This window comes from Rhinatrema bivittatum, chromosome 3 (genome assembly GCF_901001135.1).
Source record: "Rhinatrema bivittatum chromosome 3, aRhiBiv1.1, whole genome shotgun sequence".
Taxonomy (NCBI): Eukaryota; Metazoa; Chordata; class Amphibia; order Gymnophiona; family Rhinatrematidae; genus Rhinatrema; species Rhinatrema bivittatum.
This window is the reverse complement of record NC_042617.1, coordinates 214,847,681-214,866,461: the sequence shown is the minus strand read 5'-3', so window position 1 is coordinate 214,866,461 and position 18,781 is coordinate 214,847,681. Positions and strand designations below refer to the sequence as shown.

Below are 18,781 nucleotides of genomic sequence, written 5' to 3'. Positions count from 1 at the left end.
CAGGGGTCCACTGTGCAACACTGTCTACACCTGATGTAACCTTTTAACCTTTGCATTATTATTTTTTTGTTTTTGTCATTTTTTTTATAGTCTCCCCTTTGAAAGCTAAATGCTAGATCAATAAATTTCCTTAATGATGGTGTTATGATCACTATTGCCAAGTGGCCCCACTATTGTTCTCTCTTAAATCAAATCCTGTGTTTCACTAAGGATTAGGTCTATCTAAGATATCTCCTCTCTCATTTGTTCCTGTACCAGTTGCTCTATGAAGGAGTCATGATCTTACATTTCCCCAATAAGAATTGGGGTAATTGAAATATCCCATTATTATTGTATTGCCAAATTTGTTAGCTTCCCTACTTTCCTTTAGCATTTCATTGTCTTGTCTATTTATTCTGACCAGATGGATGGTAGTATATCCCTACTGCTATAATCTTCCCTATCATACATGGAATTCCTATCTATAAGGATTCCATAGTACATTGGTCTCCTGCAGGATATTTATCCTATTTGACTCTTTAACAACACATAGTGCTGCCACTCCCACCCCCACTCCCTGCCCCACCAGCATCACCAATTTCATCCACCCTACCATTGTTATTTGTACCCTGGCATTGCACAGACCTATTGGTTTTCCTTCTTCCACTAGGTCTGCGAGATGCCAATTATATCTATCTCTTCATTCACTTCTCTACATTCTAACTCTCCCTAATTATTTTTTAGACTTCATTCATTTGCATAGCAACATTTCAAGATTTGTTTTTTGTTTGTATTTACAATCTTCCTAGCAATTGATAGTGATAATTTATATTCTCTTAGCTCAGTCTGCTCTTTTATTTAAAGATATCTAGTCTACTTTTGCTTTTATAGGAACCTCTTTATTGGGATGCTAAAGCTTCCCATTTTGTTAGTATCCTTCAAAGATACTGCTCTCCAAATCATGTTCTGCTAAGCAACTGTAGACCTCCCCCTTGATCTAATTTAGAAGTTGTTTTGTCTTTCTTTTAAATGTTATCGCCAGTAGCTTGGTTCAACCTTGGTTAAAGTTCAGCCCATCCTTTCAGAACAGGTTTCCTTAAAATATAAAGTAATCTTCTCTGCATAAGAACATAAGAAGATGCCATACTGGATCATACTGAGGGTCCAGCAAGCCCAGCAGACTTAGAGGGAAATGCCTACTCCCCTACCTAACCTCCCTTCCCCATCTCCTCCCCACCCCTAAACCCTACCTGTTCCTTTTTTGTTTGTTTGTTTTGTTTCAGTACTTACTTCAGGGCCTGACCTGAAGTAAGCTGTGCATGCTGGGACAGCGAACAATGGGGCTGTCCCGGTCCACCACCACCCCCCCCCTCCACCCCTCCCCACCCAGAACATGCCTTCGGGCCTGCCCCTTGCAGGAAAGCTGGCACTTGTGCGCTTACTGGCCTTTATGCGCATGGCCGGGCCTTGTTGAAAACTGGCTCGGCGCACGTGTGAAGAGGCCGGAATGTAGGCGCGTGGCCGAATAAAAATCTACCCGTAAGTCAGCTTGATTAATAGCAGTTTTTGGATTTCTTCAGGAACTTAACCAAATCATTTTTAAACCCAGCTACACTAACTGCCCTAACCACTTTCTCTAGTAATAAATTCCAGAGCTTAATTGTGCATTGAGAGAAAAATAATTTTCTTTGATTACTTTTAAATGTGCTACTTGCTAACTTCAAGGAGTGCCCCCTAGTCCTTTTGTTATCTGAAAGAATAAATAACATTTACCCATTCTGGTCCTCTCATGATGTTATAGACCTCTATCATATCCCCCCTTCACCATCGTTTCATCTATGCTTTGTGACTTTGGAGCTCTGCCTGCCTTTAGGGCACTATGTGTGGGACAGAGCATTTCCAAGAATGCTTCTTATGAGGTTCTGGATGTTAACTTTCTACTTAAAATCCTAAATTTGGTTTCCAGACTCTTCTTCCCATACCGTCCTATGTTGTTGGTACTCACATGTATCATGACATCCGACTCCTTCCCAGCTGATGTACCAGATAATGTAGCTTTTACTGTACCTATTGGCTTTAGAGAAAATGCAAAGTTGGTGTCATAAAATATTGTTTCTCATTATCCCTTAGCCTGTCTGCTTTTTAGGATATCTAAAATGAATATATGCAAGGAGATTTGTATGTATTGTCTCCATTGTTTGCTGATCTATCTCATGCATATTCATTGTGGATATCTTGAAAACAAGACTGGCTAAAGGGTACCCCAGGCCCAGCTTAAACCCTGACATATAGCATGCTCAGGAATTTCAAAGTGAAATCTGTTGCGTCTGTCGGTCTTCGACAGCTTCGCCCCACTTGCCTCACCTTAATCTCGGCTCCTCCTGCTTACCTGGGCAAGATGGCTACTGCAGCGTCTACAAGCCGACCTCTCTGGCGTCCCCAGAACGGCTATGGTGCAGCCTTCCACCATTGTGCCTCCCATGTACCTACTAGGGTGTGCGTGCGTGCACAACCCATGTCTTTATACAACCCTTTGCGCGAACCTCGAGGGTGTTCCCTCATGCTGACGTCACGCCATACGGGTATATCAGCCTCTTTGATTTGCTAGCTCCCTGAGTTAGCAAGGACTCGAATCCGTTCCTGTCTACGCTACTCTGCCGCTTCCGTGCTGCCGCTGGAAGCTTTCTCTCAGCCCTTCAGGGTATCAACTGACTTGGGTACCCGCTCCTCAGGGGCCCTCTGCTTTATTTCAGGTGCCTTTCAGGGAACAGGTACCTGCTCCTCGAGGGCCTGCTCTCCCTGCTTCAGTGCCTGTATCTTCATCTACTTATCTGGTGGAATCGCATACCAACAGCTATTCTCAGTGAGTACTCTAACCTCTCAGTCTGTCTCACCCACAGTATCTCCTCGTTGGGAGACTTGCTGCGGAACCTCCTGATGTCATTGGGGAGAGAAGGGCTCCCTCTGCTGAGGTCCCTGGGACTGCAACTACAGACTACCTCACTACTGCCACCTGGTGGCTACCATCTAGCTGTTTAATAAAAGAACATTGTCTTGTGTTTTGTGTAGCACGAGTCTAGCCCAGTGCTGTGACTCCTCACGGGGCTCCTTCCCATGGGCATTGTCACCTCCACAGCACCCAAGGATCCTCCAAAACACACGTAACCACAACAAAATCCCTACATGTTGGCTGCCAGCTATGCCCATCTCCATCCCTTTGTGAAATGGGTAAATGTACTCAAAGAGGGAGAGGACAACTTTCAACCAATGATTTTACCTGGGTAGCTTAATTAAACCCCGGGTTTAATTACCCAGATAAGATGTTTTGAAAATTATCCTCTTAAGTGTGCAGTTCTTTAAGCAATGATCTCTAAATTTTCTTGAACTTCTGGAAACAGCCAGATTACCTCAAATTATTTGCTATATTTGGTGTATGTAGTAATTGTAATATCACAAATGACCCAGTCAGATTCAGTTGTATAGATTAGTAATTTGTGGCCCTTCTTAATATTACTGCTATTAGGATTCAAGGAACTGCAGGGGAATTGCTTATAGAATAGAAAAAATGATATGGAAATAAAATTTGTAATTAAAACATTACTGCTTGTTACCTGTATTTCCAAAATGTTGTACAGTACCTTATGGAGTTTGGAAACATGCTTTAGTCACAGTAATAAAACAGTAAACCATACTAAAAACAAAATCACAGCACTTTTTTAAAGCTTGATTTGGACATCTTGAGTGTGTATAATTTTTTGATCATTGTTCATGTTTGCACAGATCCATGGATTACTATCCCGATCATTCAGAGTTTAGAAGTGGTGCTGACAGAGTTGGTTGCCCAATTAGTAGGGAACTGCAGTCTTGAAGAGTTTTATAACATGATGAACCTAATACTCCAGGGACTTGAAGTCAGCAATATTTGGAAACAAAATCCTATGGTAAGCACTACTTTACTTTGCTGCTTGTTTTTTCCCCTCTGCTTTTTAATTTATTTTCTTGTAAATAAGGGTAGTTAGTCCTTTATCATCATTTACATGGAACAGATGTGAGTACATCTTTTTTGAAAACTTGGAGTATGTAGGTGTTCATTTCATCACATTTTAGCCCTGTGCTTCCACTTCATGCTGCTGCTGTTGTCTTTTCTAATATCTCTTCATATAGCTGTTCCTGCTCTTAAACACAAGTGTCAGTTCCACTTGGGCCACATTATAATAGCATTATGCTAACTCGAAGAGTACAGAAAATTTGGTAATTAGTATCCTCTTGTTTCCTCTTGTGGCATTTTGTGTCAGCAAAGTTGTATAAATAATTGACATTAATTGTTAATTTATTCCAGATAGACAGTGCAATTGTCTGTAATTTTGCTACAATCACTTTTCCTCCATCTGTTTCCCTTCACTCTGGACTAATTTCACCAGTCTTTCTTTGACCTGCAATCACATCCTTCACTCTCCTTTTCCCTTCATCCATTCTCATTTTCAGTTCTTTTTTTGGCTTATTCATCATCCTCAATCTAGCCCACATCAGCAATTACCTAAACCAGCTATTCTCAACTTCACCACAGTTTCTCTGTTAACAAGCAGGCATGAATTGGCTATAGCGTGTGGTAATGTCCTCCAACAACGCCAATGTGGACCCAGCTATCAGTGCCCAGTTAAGTCTTTCTGAGCGTGCGTGGGAGTTCCCATGAAGTAACTGCTTCATGGGAAAATTGGAAAAATTTGCTTCATTGGAAAAATAAATAATAATTGTTATTATTATTTATTTTTCCAAGTTCTAATTACCTTGTTCATTGTAAGACAATATTCTATATACTGTCAATCTATTGTTGTAATGTAAACCAAAGTGATTAGTAACTTTGTTACCAGAACTTCGGTATATAAAACTGTTAAATAAATAAATAAATAAATGAGCCCCTGTTAGGACTGCCGGCTGCGGCGGGCCGCAACCAGGGTTGGGCCGGCGGCCAAGGCGATGCTAAACGTACCCGAGCCGTCTGGCTTTGTCAGAAGCTCCTGCTGTGGCAGGCAGCCTTCTCTTTTGCCTTCTTCGCGGCTGCTGTCAAGCTCGGCTGCATGGTTCCTCTCTGCCGGGCTGACTTCTCTCCCTCTGCCTCTGCTAGGAGCCTCGTGCGCGGCTGAAGAGAATATTTAATGGAGCCATGACAGGAAATTGTCATGGCTCCTCCCTGGGACTCCTCCCTCTAGTTCCTGCATTTAAGGCAAGGTCTGAGGATCTGTGCTTGGTTACCTGCGTTCCGTGTTCCTGGATTTGCTCTGTTCTTCGTCCCGCTTCTGCTCCTCCACTCCGTTGGATTGATTCTTTTGCTTCTGACCTTAGGTCCGGCTGTGGTGATTCTCTGGCGTTGACTTCGGATTGGCTTGGACCCTCCTCCTGTGTTGCTCCTGGACTGGCTTCGGACCACTCTCCCGTCTGTTCCCGGACCGGCTCTCAACTTCTCTCTGGACTTCGACCCTTGGACCGGCTCTCAACCTCTCTCTGGACTTCGACCCTTGGTCCGGCTTTGGATTACCCTTCGACTTCTACTCCCGGACTGATTACGACCTGCTGGATGCGCCAGCCGTCTGACCCATGACCTGCAGGAGGTGCCTGCATCCAGACTATTTTCATTCTTCAGGGAGTCTCCTAAGTCCCAGCGGCCATGTCCCTACGGGCTCCTCCTGGGGGGGATCACGAGCTTCCAGGGTGAAGCCTTCATCTCAACATCTTCAACAGGCCTTGCCATCCGATGGGAGAGACCGACGAGGGATAACTTCCTTCTCGGCAGTGCTGACTCTACCTCGGAACAGGGGTCCACTCTCCGATTCCTAACAGAATACCAAGGCCATGGACTCCGCAGAGGCCTCAGCTCGCCAGGCCATTCCTGGATTAGCCCAGAAGGACATGGAGCAGCAACATATACTAGAATCCATGACGGCTTCCTTGGAACGACTTAACGTCCGTCTGGTTTCTATAGCTGCAGCTCAAGCCTTCCTGCCACCACTGCCCTCGGTGGTGCAGAGTAATACCCGGTCCGTGATTCCATTACCGACTCCTCCACGTTACGCTGGAGACCCTTGCTTGTGTCAAGGATTTCTCAACCAGTGCAGCATGCACTTTCATCTTCAAGCCTCCCTCTTTCCAGATGATCTTACCAAAACAACATACATCCTATCATTGTTGGAGGGTAAGGCCCTGGTCTGGGCTTCCCCTTTCTGGCGACGGTCAGATCCAGTCCTACAAAATCTGCCTAAATTCTTGGAATTGTTTCAAGCGGTGTTTGATGATCCCGGGAAACAAGTGGTTGCAGGTTCCAAGATTTTACAACTCCGGCAAGGAGGGCGATCGCTGGCAGATTATACCATTGAATTCAGAACTCTGGCATCCGAACTCCATTGGGAGGAGAACTGTCTCCGGTCCATATTCTTAGAGGGTCTGTCACCCAGAATAAAAGATGAAATGGCAGCCCAAAAGTTACCTCAATCCTTGGATTCCATCGTGGATTTGGTAACCCGAATCGATCGACTACAGGAAAGAGCGCGGGAGGGATCAAGCACGAGGAGGCACATAGCGGGTGCCACTTCTTCCTATTCGGTTTCCGCCTCCCAAACGACACCTAAATCCGAAGGAACTACGGAGGAACTTATGCAATTGGGACGGGGTCCCCTTTCTCCAGAAGAACGGCAAAGACGCCGCAAGGCAGGCCTCTGTCTATTGCAGAGGAGCGGGTCATCTCATTGCCCGTTGTCCTACACATCCGGGAAACTCCAATGCCTAGGCTCCATCGGGGGAGTAACCCTAGGCATCATCTCTCCGGCTCCCCCACTGACTCTGCAGGTCACCCTGGATTTCGAAGATCATTGGTTCTCCACTCTGGCTTTAGTAGATTCTGGAGCCAGTGGAAATTTTATTCTACAAGATGTGGTAGAGCAACTACACATTCCCCCTTGCTTGTGTCCAAAGCCGTTAATTATATCCTCCATTCATGGAGATCCCCTGCCAGGGAGGATAACTCATCATACAGTTCCGATGGAATGTCACATTTCACTGAACCACACTGAAAGCATCTCCTTCTGTATCATCCAAAGAGCAATCCATCCTATAGTTCTTGGCATTCTTTGGTTACAGCAACACAACCCACAGTTCGACTGGACATCTTTAAAACTAATCCACTGGGGATCAAAATGCCAAGAGACCTGCATTCACGGATCAAGTTCTTCCTGTAGCTTTATCTGTACTTCTCGGCTGGAGGGTCTGCCGTCACAGTACAAGCAGTTTTCGGACGTTTTTTCCAAAAAAGCTGCGGACATTTTGCCTTCACATCGAGAATTCGATTGTAGCATCAATTTGATTCCTGGCGCCACCCCAGCACGGGGTAGGGTCTATCCGTTGTCTGCCTTGGAGACCCGTGCTATGTCAGAATATATTCAAGACAACTTGCAGAAAGGATTAATCAGGCGCTCTAAATCTCCAGCCGGGGGCCGGCTTTTTCTTTGTTGGGGGAAAAAGGATGGGACCTTGCGTCCATGTATAGACTATCGTGGGCTAATGCCATTACCATCAAGGACCAGTACCCATTGCCGCTTATAGCTGAACTCTTCGACCGTCTACAGGGGGCCAAGGTGTTTTCGAAGTTGGCCCTCCGAGGAGCATATAATCTAGTCAGGATTCATGAGGGGGATGAGTGGAAGACGGCTTTTAACACCAGAGATGAACATTATGATTATCTTGTTATGCCTTTTGGATTGACCAATGCTCCTACCGTCTTTCAGCACTTTGTTAACAAAATATTTAGAGACCTGCTCTATGTCTGCGTGGTAGTCTACATAGACGATATTTTGATTTTTTTCTTGCGATTTACAGACACATCGTTAACATGTTGTTCAGGTGCTACAATGTCTGAGAGAAAATCGACTCTATGCTAAACTGGAAAAATGTAACTTTGAAAGAGAAGCTTTACCTTTTTTGGGGTATATCATTTCTAAGCAAGCTTTTCAAATGGACCCCGCTAAATTAAAATGCATTGAAGAATGGCCTCAGCCTAGTGGTCTACGGGCCCTTCAGCGATTCCTTGGATTTGAAAACTACTATCGTAGTTTTATACAGAACTTTTCCAAGCTGGCTGCGCCTCTTATGGCACTCACTCGTAAGGGGGCAAACATCAAGGCCAGGCCCATAGAGGCTGTAGAAGCCTTTCAGGCTCTCAAAGAATCCTTTCTTCAACAACCTTGCCTTCGACATCCGGATCCCAGACGTCCATTTACAGTGGAGGTCGATGCCTCCGCTGAAGGAGTAGGAGCTGTCCTGAGCCAAAACAATGCATCAGGAACATTTCATCCATGCTCCTATTTCTGTAGAAAATTTTCTCCAACAGAGCTCAATTATTCTATTGGCGACAAAGAACTTCTTGCTATCAAGCTCGCGCTTGAAGAATGGCGACAGTGGTTGGAGGGGGCACAGCATTGTATCACTGTCTTCACAGACCACAAAAACTTGGTGTATCTCCAACAAGCTCAATGCCTGAACCCTCGTCAAGCTCGCTGGGCGCTTTTCTTCTCATGTTTCAATTTCTAGCTTCGATATCGACCAGCTACAAAGAACATCAAGGCTGATGCACTGTCTCGATCTTTCTCCGATGTGGACATTGAGGATCCAATTCAGAATATTATTGATCCTGCTCGCATTATCCTCTCCGCTATGTTCACAGTCCCACCGGGCAAGACTGTGGTACCTAAGAGACTTCGTACTAAAGTATTACAATGGGGACACGATTCTCAGTTAGCTGGACATCCGGGCAGAGCTCGGACTCAAACGCTCCTGCAATAATATTATTGGTGGCCCGACATGCACAAGGATATTCGTGCATATGTGGATTCTTGTCGAACTTGTCCACAACACAAGAGTCCTACTGGGAAGACTTGGGGACTTTTACAGCTACTACCTATTTCCCCAGAAACCCTGGACACATATTTCCACAGATTTTATTGTGGATCTTCCGCCATCTGAGGGCAATACAGTAATTTGGGTGGTTGTGGACCGATTCTCCAAAATGACCCACTTTATCCCACTTCCCTCCCTCCCATCAGCTTCTCACGTGGCCCAACTGTTTCATGTTCAATATGTTTTTATTGAGTGGTCCAGCAAACAAGACAAACATATAACATATGTATCCAGGGTAAGCAATACAAAACCACAATATCAAGAAATCCTTATACAATACTCTTACCCATGGGGGTGGCTACCACTACAAACTTTTCTCCCCTTATAGACAATAGATCTGCCCCGTGTTACCTTCCCCCCCCCCCCGAGCAATCTTCTGTTACCACCAATACATGGGAAACGTACCCCCCATCCCCCTCCCATCCCCCTTCCCCATCCCGCAGAGATCTATAGCCAAGAAACATAAAAGTCCAGCTGCGATCCACAACCCGCAAACTCAGTCATTGAGGACCAGACTCCAAGCTCTATGAGGCAGTTTTTGGAGATAGGCTTCCCACGTCTGTAGAAAGAGTTTCCGGAGCCTTGGCGACATTTTGGAAGCCAAATTTTCATATTGCATCAGGCGGTGAAAATGTAATCTCCAGGTCCCGAAAGATGGCCCCGTCTTTTCTCTCTAATTAAGCAAGATCACTTTTTTCCCCACGAGGCCAGCTTTTTTAATCAGAGCCCTGAGTCTGGGGTTAGGTACTAAAAAGCGGGTGATACAATGAAATAACCACAAATACGGCGAATGAGGTAGTCGTGCCGCCACCAATAGTGCTAAGTAGGCAGTAATTTGTTGCCAATACCTTTGAGAGTACTGACAGTCCCAAAAGACATGAGCAAATGTCTCCTTCCCTTTACCACAGCTTGGACATTGATCTGAGTCCGCTAATCCTGCCTTGAAGGTGACGTGGGGGGAGATATAAGCCCTGCATAAAAATTTGAGGTGCATCTCACGGAAGTACATAATACTGGTGGACAGGTATGACCCCCCTCACACTGCCCGCAAAAATACGGGTCGTCACCTGAAAACTGCCCTCTCTGTTCCAACGATCCACAGAAATCGCAAACGAGTCCCTAGGGGAACTTTTGTCCAGCCCCCGGTAATACATGGATAGAGATGGTTCCTTAGTGGCATCCAATTTAAGGAACCCATCAATCGCCTGAAAGGTCGCTAAGTGCTGTTCAGGGCTCCCCAGGGATCTAACATAATGACCCAGTTGCATGTAGCCAAAGCAGTGTGAGGCTGGTATCCCATAGATCTCTTGTAAACTCACAAAGGGCATATAAACCCCTGCCGCATCCAACACATGTCCCAAATAAATGACCCCCTTTGTCCGCCAACTAGCAAAGTAGGTAGTAGTAGACCCAGGTGTAAAATCAGGGTTGCCCCATAGGGCGGTTAAATATGTGCAGTGTGTGGGTACTCCTAAAAGTTTAGTGAGATGCGCCCACGTCTTATGTAGAGGTCTCACCAACGGGTGACTAGTCAACAAGGGTGATATCTTGGTACCTTCGGCCATGAGAACAAAGCTCAAAGCCAGGGGATTAGTAAAGGTGTTTTCTGCCAAAACATTAATAAATGGAGATTTCCCCAGTAGCCATCCTCGGATTATACGCAGGTTCGCCGCGCACCCATAATTGTAAAAGTTAGGGAGCCCCATACCACCCGCCACCCAAGGCTGCTTTAACCAACGTAAAGGTATTCGTGCTTTCCCCCCTTTCCAAATAAAATGACGTGTTAGCTGATCTACCTTATTAAGATCTCGGGAGAGCAGCACCAAGGGATAATTCTGTACGACATACAGCCACTTGGGCAAAATTACCGTCTTGAATAGTGCAATTCTTTCGCACACCGAGAGGGGCAAATTGTGCCATGCTGAGAGCTTGTCCTGCGTGAATTTCAAGAGGAGATGGATGTTGAGAGGGTAAATATTTTGTAAATTTGTTGCAATATGTATTCCCAAATACTTAAGGGACCCCTTTGCCCACTTCAAATTGTCCCTAAGTGAATCCGGGAACGCCAGCGCTTCAGATTTATTCCAATTAATTCGCATGCCAGAAAGTGCAGAATACTGAGTGTACAATCCAAGGAGGTACTGCAACGAGCGCGCAGGGGAGGTGAGAAACAACAGAACATCGTCAGCAAATGCCGCATACTTGAATAACTCCTTCTGACTCCCATTTCGAAATTGTATGCCCCTAATTCCAGAGTGGGCCTGTATGGCCAGCAAAAAGGGTTCTAGAGTCAGCAAAAAAAGCAAAGGTGATAGAGGGCAACCCTGTTGGTGCCCCTTGCCACCAAAAAGGGCTCAGTCAGCCCCCATTCACCTGAAGACAGGCCTCGGGGGTATTATATAGCAGTTCAATTGCTTGAAAGAAGAACCCGCTAAACCCCATTAAACGCAGCATATGGTACATAAATCCCCATTCAACCCTATCGAAGGCCTTTTCAGCATCCAGACATCACTAAGTATGGGTCCTCCACTCTGTTACATAGTGCCATGGCCAATGCTACCTGTCTAATGTTGCGAAGGGCGTACCACTGTTTTACAAAGCCCACCTGCCCCGGTTGTATTAGATAAGGCATAACGTTTCCCAGTCGATCTGCAAGGACCTTAGCCAAGATCTTATGGTCTACGTTCAACAGAGATATGGGGCGATATGATTCTGGGAGCATAGGGTTCTTGCCCGGTTTGGGGATCAGGGTGACATAGGCTTGGTTGCCGCTCGGCGGATATGCCCCTTGGGCAATTAAAGAAGTAAAAACTTGAGGCAGCAGTTTCACCAGGGGTTCCCGAAGACACCTATAAAATTCTGCGCTGTATCCATCCGGGCCTGGCGCCTTCAAGGGACGCATGTATTGTATGACTCTGGAAACCTCCTCCTCTAAGATCGGCTCATTGAGGTAACGACTAAATTCCAGAGTCAGAGAAGGAAGATGGAATGATTCCCCAAAGGTGTCCCATTGGGAGCTATCCCACCCTTCAGACTTATATAGCTTAGAGTAATATTTGAAGAACAGTTTTTGTATACCCTTAGTATCCGTTACCAGGTGATGCTGCGCGTCCCGGAGGGCGTGAACCTGCCTAGACCCTCTGGCCGCTTTAACCAACTTGGCCAGCATTTTGCCCGTTTTTTGACCATGTTGAAATAGTTTATATCGGTAATATAAAAGACTCTTTTTTGCCCGTTGGTGGATTAGAGTATTGATAGCGGATTGCAGGGTAAAATACCGTTCCCTATTCCCTTTAGTGGGCTTCGTGAGAAGCACCCGTTTAGCTTTCTGCAGCTGTCCCGTCAACTGGAGAAGTTGTTTGTCTAAAGCTTTCCTCCTATGCGCTACATAGGAGATAATCTCACCCCGTATCACCGCCTTGGCAGTATTCCAAAATAGAACGGGGTCTTCTTTGTGTTGAGCATTCGACTCTTTGAAAACCTCCCACTTATCTTTCAAATATTGCTGAAAGGAAGAATCCTCTGCCAAAAAATAGGGATATCTCCAAATATAAGTAGTGGAGCGCTTGTTATGACCGCCGGCCGCGGCAGCCCGCAACCGGGGCCGACTGTCATGGCCGCCGGCCGCGGCGGTCCACGGCCTGGACCCAGCACTTACCCGCGGCGTTGGGTCTCTGCTGAGGCTCCTGCAGGTACAGGGAGCCTCCAACGACGTTCTCCGCGTGGCCTGGGCCGCTGCTTGGCTGGCCGCGGGGCTCTGCTTCATGAGGTGACTCAGCCCCTTTTCCTCTACTGCACTAGGGCCGTGCGCGCAGCTGAAGACAAGATTTAAAGGGGCCACGACAGGAAGTGTCGTGGCTCCCTTCTGAAGCACCTCCTCCAGGTTCCTGTATTTAAAGGCAAGGTCTGCCCCTCAGACCTTGCCTTGGTATTGAGGTTCCTGCCTGAGTGTGTTCCTGGCTCCTGGTTCTTGGTTCTTCGTCCCGCTCTTCTCTCCTGCTCCGTGGATTGATTCTTGGCTTCTGACCTCTGGACTGGTGGACGTGTCTTCTCCTGGCTTGATTCTGGTACGGCGTTGGACCCTTCTCTTGGCTTGATCTCGGTACGGAGTTGGACCCTTCTCCTGGCTTGATCCCGGTACGGCTCTGGACCCTTCTCCTGCCTTGACCCTGGACTCAGATTCCGCTGGTATATTAATTTTCGGACCGGTTTTGGACTCTTCTTCGTCTTCGTCCTCAGACTGTCTCGACCTGCTGGAGGCGCCAGCCATCTGGAACCCACAACCTGTAGGAGGCGCCTGCATCCAGACCATCTACAGTCTTCAGAGGAGTCGCCTAAGTCCCAGCGGCCGGACCCCTACGGGCTCCTCCTGGGGGGGGTCGCGTGCTTCCAGGGTGAAGACTTCTAGCAAGTCTCTACAGTCCAAGAGGCCTCGCCCTTCGGTAGTCATCTACCACGAAACAAGGGTCCACTTTCACAACAGAATACCAAGGCCATGGACCCGGCAGAGGTCTCGGCACAGCAAGCCATTCCGGGACTGGCCCAGAAGGTCATGGAACAACAACGTATCCTAGAATCCATGGCTTCATCCTTAGAACGACTTAATGCACGTCTGGACTCCATGGCAGCGGCTCAAGCTGCTGCTGCCGCTGTGCCAGCGTTGACGACAAACCCCGCCTGAACTACAATTCCACTACCCATACCTCCACGCTATGCAGGGGATCCTCAGTTGTGTCAAGGATTCATCGACCAGTGCAGCATGCATTTTCAACTTCAAGCCTCTTCGTTCCCAGACGACCTCACTAAGACTACCTACATTTTGTCGCTCTTGGAGGGGAAGGCCCTGGCTTGGGCTTCCCCCTGTTGGCGACGATCAGACCCATTCCTACAAGATCTTCAAAAGTTTTTGGAACTTTTCCTTGGGGTTTTCGATGACCCTGGGAAGCAGGTAGTAGCCGGTCCTAAACTTTTGCAACTACGACAAGGGAACCGAGCCCTCGCAGATTACACCATCGAGTTCAGAACTTCACTGGGAGGAGAATTGTTTGCGTTCCATATACCTGGAGGGTCTGTCGTCGAAGATCAAGGATGAGATGGCGGCTCGTGAATTACCAAGGTCCTTGGACTCTATTATTGAATTAGTAACTCGGTAGTCTGCAAGAAAGAGCTCGTGAAGGAGCTAACTCCAGAAGAACCACCTCATGGAATTCCCCTCGTCCAGTACCGACTGTCTCACAAACTACTTCGGCTTCCGGAGGCAACATAGAAGAACCTATGCAACTGGGTCGTGGTCCTCTTTCCCCGGAAGAATGGCAGAGACGCCGTCGTGCTGGCCTCTGTTTGTACTGTGGAGGAGCGGGTCACCTCATAGCCAGTTGCCCGATCTGTCCGGGAAACTTCAAAGCCTAGGCTCCGGCGGGGGAGTAACCCTAGGCATTACCTCTCCAGCTCCCCCACTCACTCTTCGGATCTCTTTGGCAATGAAGGACCTCCAATTCTCTACCATGGCGTTAGTAGACTCCAGTGCCGGCGGGAGTTTCATCCTTCAAGATATCGTGGAGAAATTCCATATTCCTCTTCAACTTTGCCCCACGCCGTTGATCATATCCTCTATTCATGGAGATCCTCTACCAGGAAGAATAACCCACCAAACTGTTCCTCTGGCGTGTCACGTCACCCCCAAACATTACGAACAAATCTCGTTTTATGTCATCCAGAAAGCCATACATCCCGTGGTATTGGGTATTCCCTGGTTACAACGGCATAACCCTCAGTTTGATTGGACTACATTGAAGCTTCTGCAATGGGGATCTACTTGTCAAGAAACCTGTCTATGGGGATCCATACCAACCGACAGCTACGTCTGTATCGCACGGCTAGAAGGTCTACCCGCACAGTATAGCCAATTTGCGGATGTCTTTTCTAAAAAGGCTGCGGATATCTTGCCTCCGCATAGAGAATTTGACTGTGCTATTAACTTAGTTCCAGGGGCTTCGCCTCCCCGAGGGAAGGTCTATGCATTATCCGTTTCAGAAACTCAGGTGATGACCAGTTATATTCAGGAGAATCTACAAAAAGGGTTCATTTGACGCTCTACTTTGCCAGCCAGAGCTGGTTTCTTCTTTGTAGGGAAAAAGGATGGAATCCTGAGGCCATGTATTGATTTCCGCGGACTCAATGCAATCACCATAAAGGACCGCTACCCACTATCCTTAATTGCTGAACTCTTTGATCGTTTACAAGGAGCCCGGATATTTTCTAAATTGGATCTCAGAGGAGCCTACAACTTAATCAGGATTCGGGAAGGTTACGAATGGAAAACAGCATTCAACACAAGAGATGGTCATTACGAATATCTTGTAATGCCATTCAGACTGACCAATGCCCCTGCTGTTTTTCAACACTTCATCAATGAAGTATTTCGGGATCTACTTTATGTTTGTGTAGTGGTCTACTTGGACGATATTCTTATTTTTTCTTCCAGTTTACAGTCTCACCGACAACATGTCATCCAAGTGTTACAAAGCCTAAGAGAGAACAAACTGTATGCCAAGATTGGAAAATGCATTTTTGAAAGAGAATCTTTACCTTTCCTGGGGTACATCATTTCGAAACAAGGATTTCAAATGGATCCCGCCAAGTTAAAATGCATCCAAGAATGGCCTCAACCTAATGGATTACGGGCTCTTCAGCGATTCCTGGGTTTTGCCAACTACTATCGTAGTTTCATCCGGAACTTCTCTAAGTTAGCAGCTCCACTAACAGCCCTCACTCGAAAAGGGGCGAATATTAAGTCTTGGCCTGTCGAAGCGGAAGAGGCATTCCAAGCGTTAAAAGACTCATTCCTTAAGAAACCTTGTCTTCGGCATCCGGACCCCAGACGCCCATTCGTAGTCGAGGTGGACGCGTCAGCCGAAGGAGTAGGAGCTGTTTTAAGCCAAAACGATACCACTGGAGTTGCTGATCCGTGTTCCTATTTCTCCAGAAAATTCTCTTCAGCGGAACGTAATTACGCTATCGGCGACAAGGAGTTACTTGCAATAAAATTAGCCTTTGAAGAATGGTGGCAATGGCTGGAGGGTGCTCAACATCGCATCACAGTTTACACGGACCATAAAAATCTCGTGTATCTTCAGCAAGCCCAACGCTTGAACCCACGGCAAGCTCGGTGGGCGATGTTTTTTACTCGCTTTAATTTTGAACTGCGATATCGACCAGCCGAAAAGAACATTAAGGCGGATGCTTTGTCCAGGACCTTTGTTACGGAGGATACGGAGGAACCTATGCAATACATTATTGACCCAGCTCGTATCATCCTATCGACCACTTTTACCATCCCAGTTGGAATAACCGTGGTTACAAAACGACTACGTAATAAGGTACTGGCATGGGGGCATGACTCACAGTTTGCAGGACACCCAGGAAGAACTCAGACACAAGCACTCCTTCAACAATATTACTGGTGGCCTGAGATTCGCAAGGATATTCGTGCTTATGTGGACTCTTGCCCCATTTGTGCACAACATAAGATCCCAGTTGGGAAAAGCTGTGGACTTTTGCAACCGCTACCCATACCCAAGAAACCATGGACACACATTTCCACAGATTTTATTGTGGATCTTCCGCCTTCAGAGGGGAACACCGTGATATGGGTAGTAGTGGATCGCTTTTCGAAAATGGCCCACTTTATCCCACTACCCTCCCTCCCATCTGCCCCTCGCTTAGCTCAGTTGTTCATGCTTCATATTTTTCGTCTACATGGTCTTCCGCAACACATTGCATCAGATCGAGGACCACAGTTTACTGCTCGTTACTGGCTTAATCTTTGTAAGAAGTTCAGCATCTCTCTGGATTACACGACTGCTTTTCATCCACAAGCAAACGGTCAGGCGGAACGAACCAATCGCACCTTAAAACAATTCCTCCGTTTGTACGTCAATTCCCGTCAAGATGATTGGGCGACACGCCCAATCATTATGAGTTCTCTCATAATTCTCATCCTTGTATTTCCACGGGGGCATCCCCGTTCCAGATCGTGTTTGGCCGGCAACCCAGACCTCCATTGCCTTTGCCTTTGGCAGTACCTTCACCTGCAGCTCAACTCACAGCTCTACAGTTGCAGCAGCTCTGGCTTCAGACCCAACACATGCTCCGCAAAGCAGCCAATACTGCTAAAATGTTTGCCGATAAGTATCGGCGACCTGCCCCATGATTTCGGCCAGGAGAGAAAGTGTGGCTTAGCACGAGACATATCCGGTTAAGAGTTCCTTCAATGCGATTGGCGCCACGGTATATTGGACCGTTTCCTGTATTACAACAGCTTGGTCCAGTGACCTACCAACTGCGGTTGCCTACCACTTTGTATATACATAACTCTTTCCACACCTCCCTTTTAAAACCTCTGGTTCTCACCTGGCCTCATCGAAAAGTTCCTGATGCTCCTCCACCCCGAGCAGAGGAGGATACGATATATCAAGTACACGAAGTACTAGATGTCCGGAAACGGGGCATCATATGGGAGTACCTCTTAGCGTGGGAAGGATTTAGACCAGAACAGAACTCGTGGGAACCTGCTAAGAACATCCTGGATAAAACTCTTCTTCAGAACTTTCACAATGAACATCCGAGTAAACCAAAGCTTTCTAGAGGGAGGCCTAGAGGAGGGGGTACTCTTATGACCCCCGGACGCGGCAGCCCGTGACCGGAGCCGACTGTCATGGCCGCCGGCCACAGCAGTCCGCGGCCGGGACCCAGCACTTACCCGCGGCGTCGGGTCTCTGCTGAGGCTCCTGCAGGTGCAGGGAGCCTCCAACGACGTTCTCCGCGCGGCCTGGCCGCTGCTTGGCTGGCCGCGGGGCTCTGCTTCATGAGGTGACTCCGCCCCTTTTCCTCTGCTGCACTAGGGCCGCGCGTGCGGCTGAAGACAAGATTTAAAGGGGCCACGACAGGAAGTATCGTGGCTCCCTTCTGAAGGACCTCCTCCAGGTTCCTGTATTTAAAGACAAGGTCTGCCCCTCAGACCTTGCCTTGGTATTGAGGTTCCTGCCTGAGTGTGTTCCTGGCTCCTGGTTCTTGGTTCTTCGTCCCGCTCTTCTCTCCTGCTCCGTGGATTGATTCTTGGCTTCTGACCTCTGGACTGGTGGACGTGTCTTCTCCTGGCTTGATTCTGGTACGGCATTGGACCCTTCTCTTGGCTTGTTCTCGGTACGGCATTGGACCCTTCTCCTGGCTTGATCCCGGTACGGCTCTGGACCCTTCTCCTGCCTTGACCCTGGACTGGACTCGTATCCTGCTGGTATATTGATTTTCAGACCGGTTTTGGACCCTTCTTCGTCTTCGTCCTCAGACTGTCTCGACCTGCTGGAGGCGCCAGCCATCTGGAACCCACGACCTGCAGGAGGCGCCTGCATCCAGACCATCTACAGTCTTCAGAGGAGTCGCCTAAGTCCCAGCGGCCGGACCCCTACGGGCTCCTCCTGGGGGGGGGGTCGCGTGCTTCCAGGGTGAAGACTTCTAGCAAGTCTCTACAGTCCAAGAGGCCTCGCCCTTCGACGGTAGTCATCTACCTCGAAACAAGGATCCAGTTTCACAACAGCGCTGGGAGGAGTTATTAAGGGCCAGCCAAATTGGTGCATGATCTGAAATGACCACATCATCAATTCCGGTCTCAGTGACTTTGAAAAAACTATGAGAACTCATTAATAGGTAATCTAGCCGTGCATGTGAACCATGTGCCCTAGATATGTGTGTGAACTCCTTTTCCATAGGGTAAAAGGTCCTCCACGCATCTATGAGATGCAAGGACGACTCCAACATATGGATTCCCTTACTAGGCCCCCCCCCCGGGCTGTAGCCGCGG

At 47.5% G+C, this 18,781-nt stretch overlaps 1 protein-coding gene across 2 annotated transcripts in view; it reads left to right on the top strand.

Annotated features, from left to right (window-relative positions):
* Window positions 1-18,781, top strand: part of LOC115087243 (unhealthy ribosome biogenesis protein 2 homolog) — a 253,889-nt gene that overhangs the window by 102,996 nt on the left and 132,112 nt on the right. Inside the window, exon 2 of one of the 2 annotated variants that reach the window (XM_029594180.1) lies at window positions 3,760-3,920. The exons of the other annotated variant lie outside the window; for it this stretch is intronic. Coding sequence (XP_029450040.1) covers window positions 3,760-3,920 — 161 coding nt within the window. The remainder of the gene's footprint in view (window positions 1-3,759; window positions 3,921-18,781) is intronic. 2 annotated transcript variants of the gene reach the window in all.